The following is a 16,313-nucleotide window of genomic DNA, read 5'->3' on the forward strand; positions in this document are numbered from 1 at the left end:
ACGATCCCGTGAAATATGGGACGTCTGGTCAGCATTAGGAGCATTTCATCAATATTTTCATCTGACAAGTTGTCAGATCTGACATCTTTCCATGATTTTGATTGGCTGAGAGGCACTGTTCCTATGGTAACTGTCGGATAAAACGTCCGACAAGTCCTTTCATGAAACGCCCCCCTGGTTGGTCCTGCATAGGTTTAAGCTGAAGCAAATGAAACCCAAATAATGGAAAAAATTAAACTTATCGAGACAGTATTATGTATAACTTTAATTGATTCATCAGGAAATGAAAAAATATGACAAGCTCTCAACTCAAAAGCATATTTATCTTTGTAAATAAAATTTATTGATAATGGAGTTGAGTGCTCCCAGCCCCATCACTATGTACAGTTTATGGGGGTAATTTTCAAATTGTTTATTGTTATATATTGGAAACATGGAAACAATCTGCAACAATTCACCTCAATTTTTTTCTTTTCTTTGGGTAGGTGACTGCTATTAAACATTTTGGTAAAATAAGGTTGACAAAATGGGAAAATGGTATTTTGCTCATAACTGCATGCACTGCACTGTAAGTACATGCCAGCTAGCTCTGACTTGTGCTTGGATAAAGGTTGACCACTGACCTACTTCTTTTTACAAAAGGTCGCGCGACCTCTCCTTTTGCAATTATGACATCACACACGCAATACGCGCTGAACTGGATGACGTCATCTGACAACAAATTGGAAATAAACAACGTTTTCGTCGCCGAAGAAAGAAAAATTGACAATTAGTAATCATGTAAAAAGGAAACAAAATCATGGAAAATGGCGCTTGTAAAGAAAGACGAAGGAAACCCGTCGACGAAATGAAGAGAAGTTTAGCAACGTAAAATATTTAAGAAACCACAAGTAATCTCCCAAGCAAAATGAAGAAGAGAGTGGTGGAAGTGCGGGAACTCGCGCCTGCCGTGGCAGCACTCGCCGTGGCGGTATTTATCCAGTCTGCCACCGGGAGTTCTGGGGGATCGGGATCTTCTGCACCGACTAGAGAAACTATCGGTGACACGACAACTGGCAACGCTTCAAGTGGAGAGTATGTTCAACGTAAAGAAATCCACGCCCATGCCCCCAAAGTAGTCATCTTTATATTTGGATGCTGTCTGTTTGGCGGTAAGTTTTTATTCCACACTTTAATTGCTTGACAGTGTTAATCTAGATAGACAGGAATAACCGTCGTTTCTGGGGATTAATTCAACAATTTCTGACATTTTACCGTAATCCCCATGTATGGTGAGTGGAGCCAACGTAGTTCAGCGGAACAACCAAAATACAGAGACTGAAGCTTTTGGTCTAGTAGTAGTACGGCACTTAGTCTTAGTCCTGTTCGCGTTCGTTAGATTTAGAAATTTTCAATTAGGTCTAAACTCTAGTCTAAGACAGTAAACTCTAACTAGTCTTAGATCTAACTTAGAATAGATAGACTAAGTTAGATCTAAAAACTTAGACTCCATTCGTAATTGCGTGATCTGTGATCAATCTGAGGTGATGATGATTAGCAACTTCGCACAAAATAGCGCATGTCAAGCAAGCCTTCTGGTCCCACCCTTAATATTTTAGGCATTAATTACCAATCTAACATTATGGCTTTCAGACTATCATTTGCCACTGACTCATCTAGATCTATTGGACTAACTATAGGAGGTTTACATCTACTATAGATAGACTTCTAATCTAAAATGGTTCTACAGTTGATCTCGGACAACCCAAAAGGTCTCAATATTTTGCTGTTCATCACCAGTAGGCCTAGGAAAAGATAGTAAAAATTAAACATTGTGCAGTCAAGAATCCGGGCTTTAGTTTATTAATATTATTTTTTTATTCATGTTTCATATTTTCTGTTATTACTAGAATTATAGATTTTACTAGACTTGTAGTATTTTCATCATCAGCATTGTCATAGCTACGTTATGTTCATTATAATAAAAACAAAAATTTATTCAATATCATTTTCTAAAAGTAAAAAAATTATCCTATCCTTTCTTCAGTATCGGATATTAGTTTGATTTTGAAGAGCTAAATTATGTTTCCTACAGCCATCTCAAGATCCATCTTGAAGAAGCTCCCGATCCCCTACACCGTGATCTTGCTGGTCTTGGGCGCCATCTTGGGCGTGGTAGCATCCAACGTCCCCCTGGTTGAGGAACACACCAAGGACATAGCCAACATGGACCCCCACGTCCTACTACAAATCTTTCTCCCAATCCTCATCTTTGAGTCCGCCTTTGCCATGGATGTCCACACCTTTATGAGATCCTTTCTTCAGGTATACATACAGGGTGTATCAGAAGTGAAAAAACTTTTTTTTTCTGTTTTAATAAATCTTATTTACTTCAACAAATCAAAATCATGCAATTTCTCTCAAGATACATAAAAATACATCAAAAGTCAGCATTTAAGAATACTTTTATCAATGATTCTCTTTGCAAATTTTATATGCTTTTAAATGATTTTAATTGACAAGGTATTGTATACCATGTGTATTGAAACTGAGATCTTTAAAGCATGTGTAATTCAGTTTTTACTGCAAGACATGAATTGAATTGGATTAAATTATTTTTGTATGCTCAGCTGAGGTTTTGGAGCTTGAGAAGGCAATCAAAATTGTGCTTCGAACACCTCCACCAGCACTAAACTTGAAATAACCCAATGGCCCATAATCTATATAGAGGTTTCAATTGTACCATGGTAGAAAAACTATGAACTTTGCATTCTATTGTACGTAATTATGCTTAGTGCATCATGTACACTTTAGGAAAAATAAAATTTTCAAAAAGGATGCAAACAGGAAAGCATGACAATACAAAAATCTGCATAATCTATTTTGTTCCGTGGTACTTCTGAAACCTCTTGAGAATACGCGTCAATGGGTGCGTTATGCCATTACATGCAGCCATGGTCATTCAAATTCTGTAGGTGTGCATTCTTGCCTTGCTTGGTCTGGTCGTGGCAGCGGTCCTGACAGCTGTACTGGCGATGAACCTCTTCAACTACGACTGGAACTTCAGTGAATCCATGATGTTTGGTGCTATCATGAGTGCTACCGATCCTGTGGCTGTGGTAGCCCTTCTCAAAGACCTTGGTATGTTCTAATCTTAAAACTCGCAGAGATTCAATTTGATAGCCATGATGGCACTCTTCTCACCTATTTATATCAAGTTTGTGAAGGTGCATTAATACAAAGAACTTTAGATGAATCACTTCTTAATGAAGGTTTTTTTATGGTTACTGAAAAGAAACATTGAATAATTTTTCTATGTAGGCTCTCATGGAACAAAAAAGAGAAAAAATTTCATATTTTCTTTAGTTGCTTGCGATCATAAGTGCATTCATCCAGCTTTGGACGATTGTTACAGGCTAATCACATTTGAATAATGGTGGGGGACTTTGTAGTCTTCATTTCATTTTATCATTATGATTTCATTACTTGTACAAACGCTCTCACCAAAGAGAAAAGATTGCATTCCCTATGTTGACTGCATTTTCTTTCAAGTGCATTAAAGCATCTTGGGGCAATCATTGAATCTCTTCTGAATGATAGCCAGGCCATAAAAATCTTTGATTCATTTTCAAGACATTACTCATACATATAACCCTACTGATAAGAAGTGATAGCATGTCTTTGTTTATTGCAATGCAGGTGCATCCAAACAGCTTGGGACTATTATCGAAGGCGAATCACTTTTGAATGACGGCTGTGCCATTGTTATCTTCAATGTGTTCATGAAGATTGTCTTCTTCCCTCACCTAGCATCGTCAGGTATATACTACTACTACTACTACTACTACTACTACTACTACTACTACTACTACTACTACTACTACTACTACTACTACTACCACTACTACTACTACTACTACTACTACTACTACTACTACTACTACTACTACTACTACCACTACTACTACTACTACTACTACTACTACTACTACCACTACTACTACTACTACTACTAATACTAATACTAATACTACTCTTACTACTACTACTACTACTACTACTACTACTACTTCTGCTACTACTTCTTCTATTACTACTACTACTACTACTACTACTACTTCTTCTATTACTACTACTACTACTACTACTACTACTTCTATTACTGATAAAATTTATAATGATACTTCTAATAATACTACCGGAAATAATGATAATGATATGAAAATAATACATGTACTACTAATAAAAAGTAATAGTGAAGATAATGATATTGATAATAATAACAAAAAACTATTAATGAAAAAGGAATAATATTGAATATAAAATACCGGTAATGATAATAATAATAATAATAGTGAGAATAGAATTTCCTCCTGAAATTCTTATGGGGTCCATGTAAACTGTAATAAAACAGCAAATTTTGTTTGATGAGCTAATAAAAGTAGCCCTGGAAAATTTCCTATGAATTTTTTTGCCTGCCTTTAATAATCAGAAAACCAATTCTTGATATTTCAGTCGGCCAGAACGTTCTGTACTTCATGCAAGTTGCCATTGCCGGACCGCTGTTTGGCTACGCCGTCGCGAAATTAACAGTCTTCTGGCTCTCGCACATCTTCAACGATGCCCTGGTCGAGATCACCATCACCCTGGCTGCCACCTACCTCACGTACTACATAGGCGATGTCTGGCTCAAGGTCTCTGGTGTCCTGGCTGTGGTCGTCCTCGGTCTCATCGTCAACGCTGAGAAGACCTCCATCAGTCCAGAGGTTGAAGTCTTCTTGCACCGGTATGTGTACCCTGATCAGGGGAAATTGGTAAATGGTGGTGATTTTTTTACCTGAATGCTAAGAAAGCATCAATGCTTGTAAGCAAGCAACCAGAAATACAACGGCTTAATGTCCTCTCCGAGGGACCTGGTAATGAGGATTAATGCCTTACCAAAGGGCACTAGCGCACCAAGCGGGAATCGAACTTGGGGTCACCGGAATCCAAAATCCCTGCTCTTCCGACGGAGCTATTGCACCTCCATTTACCATTTGATTATTTCCATGAGGAACAGATTTTATTCAATTGTATTGATTATTTTTCCTCAACACCTATTTTTATCAGTATAAGATATAAACCTGTTCTCAAACCTTGAACCGCAAACACCAGAATCCATATTTTGTCATCCCACTTGCAAATATACACATTTCACAGCCCTTTCCATTTCTAAGTCCCCTTGTTCAATACAGCTGAGCAGGAAAATTAATAAGGGTCTTGCTTTTAAGCTGTGATGTGTGACCTGAGATGACCTTTGACCTAGGTGTACATTACATGACAACAGGTCTATTTAAAGATGGTTATTTTGACTCCTTAGTCTCAACTTCACCTATGATGGCAAAGACAATATATATTTACTTATCATCTTGTTTATTCAATGAATTCATTACCCCCACTACATTCACATCAGCATTAGATATGAACTTATCAATTATTCCACAACGTTTTAAAGTGAATTTTTTTCAGATACTTGCTATGACCTTATAATGCTTATGCCGTGCAACACAAAGATTTGTGATTCATCGAATCAATTGATATGACCTTTACATGACCTTGGGCCTGTTGCATAAAACTTTACCTGATCTGATCTGCACTTGATATGAGCATGTTATCAATTCTTCCCAGAAATACAAAAAAAAATTCAATGAAGGTATACTAAATAAGTGGTACTTATCCACTTATTTAGATTTCCAAAGATATCAGGAAATGCTTGCTATGACCTTATGACCTTATGATGCCCATCTGATCTGTATTAGATATGAACATGTCGTCAGCTGAGAACCAACCAGGCGCTATTGCAGATGAAAGATGTTTTATTGAGAACCAGTTGGGTGCTATTACCATTGACTTAGTACCGCAAGAATGCCCTTCCGGCTCTCAACTGACAATTGATTGTTATCAAGTGTTCCCCAATATCTTCAGTAAATGTATTGAAAAGTAATCACTTACCATCAGATATTTTATTTCCCCAGGTTTTGGGAGATGCTCGCTTATCTAGCCAACACCCTTATCTTTATGATGGTGGGTGTGGTCGTTACCCAGAAGGCCCTGGTCAGCGTAGATAGTATGGACTGGTTTTACCTCATCATTCTCTATCTAGCCATCAATATCATCAGGTAGGAATCGATTTAAGGCGGATGCTTTCACTTATAATCAGGGTTTTCTCAGTCATGGAAAATCCTGGAATAGGCAGGAAAAATTTGTGTTCAGGGAAAAGTTGGGGAATATTTGTGAAAAGTCATGGAATTGTATTTACCTCTTGGCTATGGCAGCTTTCCAGTTTGTCATGTCTCGCAACTTATCAATATGTTCATATTCATTAAATATTCATGCTCGTTGATTATCAATGTACTCTTATTCATTCAAAATTCATACCCATTCATTGACTATTTATACACATTACAGGGGCATGGTGATCAGCCTCTTCAGTCCGATCCTGTCGAGGATCGGCTACGGTCTGACCTGGCGCAACGCGGTCATCATGACATGGGGAGGTCTCCGGGGCGCCGTGGGCCTGGCCCTGGCTCTCGTGGTCGAGAACCTTGCTGGGGATAATGTGATCGGGAGCAAGTTCCTCTTCCATACGGCCGGCATCGTGGTGTTGACCCTCGTCATCAATGCCACCACCATACAGACTCTGCTGAAGATGCTAGGTGAGATATCAAGAGGATCGTTTTCTTTGATAGTTTAGTTATGAAAGTGCTTTACTTTTGCTTATTCTTAGTTCTTTCAATTATGCCATGGGTGATGTGCATATCGATTTTCGTCGCAATTGCTTATGCAACAGCCGAGAACATAAGGGGAGGTAATTAATAGTATTAGTAATCCAATGATTTTGTCCATAATGATCCTTACTTATATTTCATTTGTTGTAACATACAATTCCCCTATTCATATTTAATATTGATGTTACATTGCTTTTATTTGTAATGATCCTAACCCTTTGATATCTTATAGTTAGACATACATTTATAACTGATTGCCATTTTTTTATTTTTTTTAATTTTTCACTCGATTTTCTATTGTGCCAGGATTATTTCATTGTTCATTGTTTTTATCAGCGAATAAATTATACAATTAGTAGTATTAAAATTAGTTACTGTTCCTTTTAATAATTCAAAGTATTTTAGTTTAATTAATATTACCATCTAAGTAACAATATTTGTTTATTTGTGTTACTAAGTATTGTTATCTTTGATTTAGATTTTGACTATATTTTCATGTATGATGTGATGATTTATGTTATTCTTTATGTTTTCATCAGGTCATTGATGAAAGTTTTATACTGATCTTTTGTACCTGATTAAATATGTTCTAATAAATAAATAAATAAATAAAAACTTAAATAAAAGCAAGAAAAAGTACATTCCAAATTTGTGTAATGATAGTCCTTAATCTTTATTGGGTTGTGAAAATGCTTCTATAGACCTTGTGCACCACGCCGCCATCTTAGAGGTTTCATGTGTTGGTGATCTGTAGCTGGTGCATATCTGACATTCACGTGCATTCTTCTATCTACTGTGGGAGGATGCTATGAGGCTATGACATCATAAGCATAAAGTCTACATTGTTATTACCACCACTGTTACTAATGCTCCCTCTGCTGTTTTGATGATATCAAAAATATAATCAATGATAATACCAATATCTTAGAGTGATCATCTTCTTCCTTCTCTTGGCATGAACATATTTCTGGTATTTTCTATACACAGGCATGAGCGACATATCCATCCCGAAGCGCCTGGCCATGGCCGGAGCGGTGAGACGCATCCACGAGGGCCAGAACCGAACCTTTAACATGCTGAAGGCGGACCGCTTCCTCGCCGATGCCGACTGGGACATCGCGACAGCTGCTTGCGAGATTGTTGACCCATATAGCACCAAGGCTGGTGATGATGTAGGTAGAACATATCAGACCTGGGGGGTGTTTCAAAAAGATTTAAAGTATGACTTAAATACCTAGCTGCATTCGGTATAAAAGACATCACCACATTGGTCAGATCATGGCAAGTGGATGGCACAACTGTGTTTTGATCAATAAGTTTGCGCATTACATATCATGTACGTGTCGGCATTTAAGCGCGACTTAAGTCACACTTAAATATTTGTGAAACACCCCCCTGGTGGGTGTATTATAATCGGTTCGTAAGTAAAGAACGACAGGTGAACCTTTCTTGCGCGGGAAATAATTACCAATGAACATTTAATGGTAAATATCATTTACCACAAGAAAGGATCACCAGTCGTTTTAAAGACACTCTTAACTTACAAACAGCTTTTTGAAACAGCCCACTGGGGAGTGTTTCATGAAAGGACTTGTCAGGCATTTCATCCGACATCTACCTTGCTAACAGTGCTTTTTGGTCAATCAAAAAGAAGGAAAGTTGTCAGATCTGACAACTTGTTGGACAAAACTGTTGGTGAAACGCTTCCCAGGGCCTGATGCAAAGATAATGCAAAAATCAAGAGCAACTCCCAATTACGTGTTTCATTGGTTGCAAATCAAGTTGCGATTGATTTTCAAAATGGGTTCAATTGCAACTCTTTTTGCGATCGGCCTCAGGCATGGTAAAACCCACCAATAGTCACACTTGGTGATTTCCAGTCAGAGGACATCATGAGTGGTTTTTGGTCGGAACAGACAAATTTTTAGTAATTTGTATCATTTGAAAAATTACACAGGTACTTTTTTTCTATATGACAGGTTTAATCACATCCATGTATTGTCTTTTTGGAGTTTGTTACATTATGTTCTGATTGTAGTGTCAAAAAGCATGCCATTTCGATTCAAAGTGTGACTTTTTAAGTCAAATTTGACTATTTGTTAAAGACCGGTGACTCAACACTTGCTCTGGGCTTTATTTGTCCAAGCTATTGTAGAGTTTGGGTTGCAAAAAAGGTTTTATGTCATGTTTAGGGTTAGGTTTAGGATAAGGTATAGTGTTACATCAAGGCCCTGTCTTACAAAGAGTTGTGATTGATCTGATTGATCCAATCATCCACAACTATGGAAAGCCAGCAACGTCAACATCTAAAATACATTTTTGTTCAAAATGTTTTGAAGATATGATGTGTATTCATACATTCACAGTTCCCTTGAAGATTCAGCGTGATTCTCTTGGTTCATTGAGGAGATTTTGCAAATCTCCTTAATTAACAAATTATGACACTGATTGATTTTCATATAATTATGATTGATTGGATCAATCATTACTCTTTGTAAGACTGAGCCCTGTTTTGAATTATGTCATTCCAATAATGTGTTGAATTTGCTGCAGGGCAAAAATCATGGAATATAAAGACCACCCAGATTTATCAGATCAAATCAAATCAGCAAAATCAAATTAATTGATCATTACTCTGATTGTTAAGGGGACATAATAGTCTAGTGGCTGTGACATTTGTCATGCAATCATGGTCCCGCAACACAAAGGCAAGCGATTAAATGTACGCTGGATTGTCATGATTAATCACAAGTTGTAATTAATGCAATCAATCATAAAAATTGTTCTATGATGATTGCTAAGCTTGGTGTTTTGGGCCCCAGAAGGTCATGGGTTTGAATCCATCCATGACATGTTTTTTTTTTGCAAGAAATTTACCCACATTGTGCTGCACTCAACCCAGGTGAGGTAAATGGGTATCCAGCAAGATCAATTTCTTTAATGCAATAGTGCTGAAGGCAGCGTGAGCTAAAGCCAGGGTAATGATAATCATTCGCCTTGGAATAGATCATTTCCAGATAGATAAATGGTTTTTTAGCAGACAAAGGCTGAATTACGTGAATTTGTACAGTGTAAAATTTCAGTATACAAACATATCAACAAACAGTAAAAAAATAACAACAATGCAAATCAATGTATGATATAGGGAAGGGGATACAGAGACGATTGTATACAAAGGAAGAAGTAATGTCAGAAAGAAGAATGGGAAAAGATTGGGAATAGACTAAAGTTATATACTAACATAGAGCATTTTAACATAATGAACATTTTGAACATAAATTTATATTTGAGAAATATCGAAAGAATACCAATAGATATCCGTGTAAATTTCTCACTACGTAAAGATTGGATTGTATGAAACAGTATTTGCTTTTTTTAGGAAAACAAACAAACGAAAGCTATTAAATAGGGGTAAATTGAAAGAGGGAAATGTGTATTCCGTACAAAAGATTTCTTAATAAAACAGCAATATGGGTTGGGATTGTTCTCGGTATACACTTTGCAAATGCTTATTTTTATTAACGAGAGTGTTGTGGCCAGTGTATTAGTCTTCGGACTTTGAAACAGAGGGTTGTGGGTTCGAATCCCAGCCATGGCGTAATTTCCTTCAGCAAGAAACTGATCCACAATGTGCAGCACTCAACCCAGGTGAGGTAAATGGGTACCGGAAGGAAGTAATTCCTTGAAAAGCTGTGTGCGCTATGAATGCCTAGCTTAGCCGGGTAATATAGGAGCGCCTTTAGCACCTAACAAGGTGGATATGTGCGCAATATAAATACCCTATATTATTATTGTGATTGTTTGTACAGGACACACCTGTTGATGAACTGATGTTTGGAGAGAGGAAAAGCGTGTGTCCGGGATGCAAGGCCATGGTGCCCAATGAACCGTCTCATAAGGAATTCGCCGATATGATGGAAGAAGCCAGGCTTAGGATGCTCAAAGCAGAAAAGGTAATGTATCAAAGATATGTTTAAACCAAGTCATTCTTTTAGATCTGTGGTATAATGAATTTCAAACCATTTTGCTATTTATAAGCATTATGGCCCGAATTCGCAAAGGTGGCTTCGAAAACCCACGGTTGAGTCTATGGTTTATGCAGATTTTCTGTATAAATTACGCTTAGTTTAGCGCGTATCAGGCGTATGTATAAAAAATGTAAAATGCTAAGGCGCGCTTTGGTCACAGTGCCCCAAATTGATGCATGTTGCCGTGGTAATCCTCACTGTTTTATTCATGAGTCCACTCTTCAAACAGTGGACTCATGAATAAAATAGCGTATCTAACCATGGTAACAGGCGTCAATTTGGCGACTGTGACAAAAGCGCGCATCAGCATTGGACATTTTTCATACACGCGCCCGATACGCGCTAAATTAAGCGTAAGTTATACAGGAAATCTGCATAAACCATGGACTCAACCGAGGGTTTTCAAAACCACCTTTGTGAATTTGGGCCTATGTATTCAAAGTTTGTCCCATTTTCTTTCTCTTGATGATCACTGAACTATTTGCTGAATCAACTACAACATGGGTCATGTACTTGTATGCCTAACAGGTGGTAATGATCTGATTATTTTGGGGGCATCAATGAGAGGTCAGCTTGATTGAGGATTTGTTTGTTTTTATACCTATCACAGATCAGCTACTGGAAGCAGTTTGAGCATGGTATGCTCGCCAGGGAGGCAGTGCGTCTCCTTGTGCAGCATGCCGAGGTTGCGGCTGACCAGAAGGACCAGTTTATCTTGGTGGATGACCTCAAGAAGTCCTGGCAGGTCAGAGGCATCTATCCTTGGCTGGTGAGAAGAGACCATGGCTCGTATTCTGAACTTGGGTTTAAATTTGTGGTGTAATTAAAGGTCAAGTCTACCTCAGAAAAATGTTGATTTAAATCAATAGAAAAAAAAATCAGACAAGCACAATGCTGAAAATTTCATCAAAATCGGATGTAAAATAAGAAAGTTATGACATTTTCAAAGTTTCGCTTATCTTCAACAAAATAGTTATATGAACAAGCCAGTTACATCCAAATGAGAGAGTCGATGACGTCACTCACTCACTATTTCTTTTGTTTTTTATTGTTTGAATTATACAATATTTCTATTTTTTCCAAATTTGATGATTAGGACCTCATTGCCTGAAGCACAAAATGTTAAAATAATGGAATTCCACGTGTTCAGGGAGGAATGAAACTTCATTTCACATGACAATGACGAGAAAATGAAAATATTTCATATTTCATATAATAAAATGCAAAAGAAATAGTGAGTGAGTGATGTCATCAACTCTCTCATTTAGATGTAACTGGCTCGTTCATATAACTATTTTGTTGAAAATAAGCAATACTTTAAAATGCCATAACTTTTTTATTTTACATCCGATTTTGATGAAATTTTCAGTGTTATGCTTGTTGATTTTTTCTCTCTTTATTCAATTCAAGCTTTTGTTTGGGTGGACTTGTCCTGTAATTAACTGTACCCAATTGTGACATAAAACTCGAACAAAAGGGGTTCACAGTATCAGCTCATTTGACATTCAAATTATTCTTAAATTTCTGGGAAGTATAAATGAGATAGCTGTCTTGTCTTCGCCTTTAAAGAACAAGGAAGGAGCACAGTGAACACACAAAAAATATGATGGAAACAGAATTTGTATATTTTCTACTTCCCATACCTTAAGCACAGAGTTAGTCCATGGCCTAAGTTGAGTCAGACGTCATAATACAGGCCTATAAGATTGAAGCTTACATTTATTAATTATTGGGGTATCATGAGCCCGATCTCAAATCCTCCGTTATCAGTCAGTGCAGAATATCTTTCAACCAAATTGATGTTTTTACGATTGCACTTCTCATTCATTCATTTATTCAATTTTTCCAACAAAATTATGAAGCAATAATTACAATAAATAAAATATAACATCAGCAAATACAAATGATAAATATTCAAATAAACCAAATCTAAAGAATATGCACCTGATACAGAAGATAATATATCAAAAATGTTGGAAAAAACGGAGTGGTCCACTGAAAAGCAAGGCTTGTAAAGTGTGGGCCACTCAAGACGAAAAAAAGTATAACACAAATAACTATATATCTATACAAAATAGATAATGATATAAAGATATGAATGATAATTATAATAAAGGAAATTAAAATTAAAAGATGAGCAGAGACAAAAGACAAAAAAGACATGAAGACACACACACAAAACAAAACAACAACAAAAATAAAACACACAAAACAAGAGTAAAAATAAACAAACATTGCTGCACAATCTGCGATAATGGAGAAAGAGAAAGTCAAAGATAGAAGAGGGGGGGGGGGTAGAAGTGTAGTCAATCTGACACTTCTTATCTTTTTGCACAAAGATAAATCCTTTGATACTGGGAACTTCCTGAAAAGAAGTGGGAAATTGAAAAAAATATAAATCTTTAACTTGTTTAGGATATCAGCATGAAAAGAAATCACTCAGACATTAGAAAAAGACCAAAATCTAAGCTTGGTCAAAGCAAAATGACCCAGAATATGTGATAATTTAGCTTTACAGGCTTCCTTTTAACCTTTCCTCCCTCCCTCCATCATGTTTGTCTCGTTCCCCATCAAGCAAGTGGACTACACTGCCTTGCAATTTTTTTATTTACTCAGGCTGACTGCTAACTCGATTTGTTTACTATATTGCCATGGAGGAATTTCACAAATCTAAGGAGAAAAGTCAAAATACGAATCAGAATTTTTTTTATATTCAATGAAGCATATCCCATTTCATATTTTCCCTGTGTCCTACCAGAAACGCAAACTTGAAGACCTGATCAGCGAGAAGAAGATCGCTGCCATTCCCATGCCCAAGCACAAAGTAGGAAAGCTTATGTATAAGGTGTGCCACCACATGGCTTTCGACATCACCATCAACATCGTCATCATCCTCAACATCATCCCCATCATCATGGAGTTCATCATCCAGGACAAGTTGGATGCGCCGACCCCCACGGCGGCGCCCGGGACAACCGTGAGCTCGGAGCCGACCACCTTTGAGAAGATCAACGATGCCCTCAGGATCTCAAACTTTGTCTTCTTCTGCATCTACGCCATAGAAGCTATTGTCAAAGTGAGTCTTAGTCAGTGTAGGTAACACATGAGGGCGACAGGCAAATTTCGTCCTCACGACAACTCAAATCTCCCCTAAAATTTCCCCAAAATGCATGCTTTGGGGCAATATTCTTTCTAGAGTCGCCCCAAGATCTGTCGCAAACACCTTTTACTGCATAATTCCTTGTTACCCCAAAGCAATGAGTATCCCTGAAAATGAAGGAAATAGCCCTTAAAGGGATGGTCCAGGCCGTTGAAACAGTTCTCTAGGCATGTCTGCATGAATATTCATTAGGTGGGCTGATGATATATCCCCACTTGTTCTTTTGTATTTTATTATATGAAAATGAAATGAAATGGTTTTGATCAAGTTTTCAGCATATTGCTCTGTGAATTTTACTCTATTCATTGAGATATGAATATTTTCAGCCTGAACCATCCCTTTAAGCTGACAACGTTTTTAAAAACACATGTTTACGTAGAGTGAAAAAATGAAAGGTAATAATTTAGAGAAATTATAGTGAGTCCCTTTAAAGGGATGGTCCGGGCTGAAAGTATTTATAGCATAATACATAGAGTAGAATTCACTGAGCAAAATGATGAAAATTTCATCAAAATCCGATAACGAATAACAAAGCTATTGAATATTAAACTTTAGCAATATTTTGTGAAAACAGTCGTCATGAATATTCATTAGGTGGGCTGATGATGTCACATCCCCACTTGTTCTTTTGTATTTAATTATATGAAATTAGGTTCAGTCAGACTGCAGGTCCCTATGCTAATGAGCAAAAAGGCCAGATTCATCCAAATCATCTCATGGCTAAGAATTTACCTGTTTTAACCTCAAGTTAAGTGAAACATTATTGCACCATCAGATAGAGTAAAAGTTACTCTTTCATATTGGTCATTTATTTTGTATACAATATTTTTTTTAAATAGTAAATTTCTGGCCTGAAAATGTGCCTCGAAACTGAATTTTCTTCCTCTGTTTTCTTTTGCAAATTTTGCAAAACTTTTATTTTGAGCCTCAATGATATCTATATCACTATAAAGCTGAACTTCTGTACTTTCTCACAATGCCACTCATGATATGCGGCACCTTTTAATCGGGTCAAGATCACACTTTTCCCACCAAGGTACAAGACGAGATTTCTGAAATTTTGTGCTTGCATGAAGTCAAGAGTTCTGATTGGCTGGATAAGTTTCACAGAACAACAGGCGTGGGGTATTTGAGGAGATAACAACATGGGAAGTGTGACATTCCCACGAACCCAAGCACTGGGACCGTTGGAATTTGCCATTGTGTGGTCTCTTTGACCAATCAGAGTGCAGTATTCTTTATGTACTTTGCAAATGAAAAGTGTGATCTTGACCCGATTAAACCAATTCTTATTTTGAAACCTATATCATTTCAAAGCATACATATTCAGCTTTATCATGATATAAAAATCATTTGGGCTCAAACAAAAATAAAGTGTGAAAATAGCAGCTTTTGTCAGGTGAAAATATTTATTTTGGTCCATATTTTAGATCAAAATTTTAACCTATATTACAAAATCTTTGAATAAATCCAAACACATGACATAAAAGAATGATTCTTCTTCTTTACAATGGTACCAAATTCATGAAATTTGATGCACAATTAGAGCAGCAATAACCGAATGAAAAGAGGTGTTTTGGTCTGCATGAAGCTCATTAAATATGCAAAACATCTCAAGTCATGAATATCATTTGGATGAAAGAAGCAACTTTCTTGGGACCTGCAGTCTGACTGGGTTTATTCAAAAATTTTCTTCCAAGAACTAGAAAAATTGGATTTACAACTGATTTAGTGCATTAGATATGTATTGCTGCAAGTTATTTCATTATAAGGGAGACATATTATTCACACAAGTATGAAATAATGAAAAAAATATGATTCTATGTAATAGCATAAGAAAACAGAAAGTGGAGAAGTGACATCATCAGCCCACCTAATGAATATTCATGACAACAGTTTTCACAAAATATTTCTAAAATTTATACTTCAATAACTTTATTATTTGTTATGTGATTTTAATGAAATTTTCGGCATTTTGCTCAATGAATTCTACTCTATGTATTAAGATAAAAATATTTTCAGCCCGGACCATCCCTTTGATATTCCTCAATTGCCCCAATGTAGAGAATAAAAATAAAACAATTTCTTACCCTGGTTTTAACCCATGAACACGGATTTAATTTAAACTCTTGTTTATTTAACTACGTATAGTTAATCATTAACAGCTTAATTGATATTCAGATCATTCATAACTGGGAATGATTATTAAAATAATAATCTGTTGGTACATGAATTTGTTTACGTATCTATTTATGTATCAATTAATTAATCCATATATTTAACAGGGTTTTCTTATGCACTTGTTCATTGAAACCAAGGTATCAGTCGTCACTACATTGTAAGCCTCTGGAACAAGATTGATGCGTTCATTCTTGTAAT

General features: G+C 36.6%; 1 protein-coding gene across 1 annotated transcript in view; it reads left to right on the forward strand.

Moving 5' to 3' along the window:
* The first annotated feature begins 531 nt into the window (after positions 1–531).
* Positions 532–16,313, forward strand: part of LOC121421780 (sodium/hydrogen exchanger 10-like) — a 31,544-nt gene continuing 15,762 nt past the window's right edge. Inside the window, exons 1-11 of the mRNA XM_041616579.1 lie at positions 532–1,151; positions 2,075–2,304; positions 2,955–3,120; positions 3,679–3,798; positions 4,495–4,765; positions 5,994–6,137; positions 6,427–6,674; positions 7,734–7,918; positions 10,556–10,699; positions 11,385–11,543; positions 13,533–13,850. Of these exons, the coding sequence (XP_041472513.1) occupies positions 908–1,151; positions 2,075–2,304; positions 2,955–3,120; positions 3,679–3,798; positions 4,495–4,765; positions 5,994–6,137; positions 6,427–6,674; positions 7,734–7,918; positions 10,556–10,699; positions 11,385–11,543; positions 13,533–13,850 (2,229 nt within the window). The 5' untranslated portion in view covers positions 532–907. The remainder of the gene's footprint in view (positions 1,152–2,074; positions 2,305–2,954; positions 3,121–3,678; positions 3,799–4,494; positions 4,766–5,993; positions 6,138–6,426; positions 6,675–7,733; positions 7,919–10,555; positions 10,700–11,384; positions 11,544–13,532; positions 13,851–16,313) is intronic.

This window comes from Lytechinus variegatus, chromosome 9, assembly GCF_018143015.1.
Source record: "Lytechinus variegatus isolate NC3 chromosome 9, Lvar_3.0, whole genome shotgun sequence".
NCBI lineage: Eukaryota > Metazoa > Echinodermata > Echinoidea > Temnopleuroida > Toxopneustidae > Lytechinus > Lytechinus variegatus.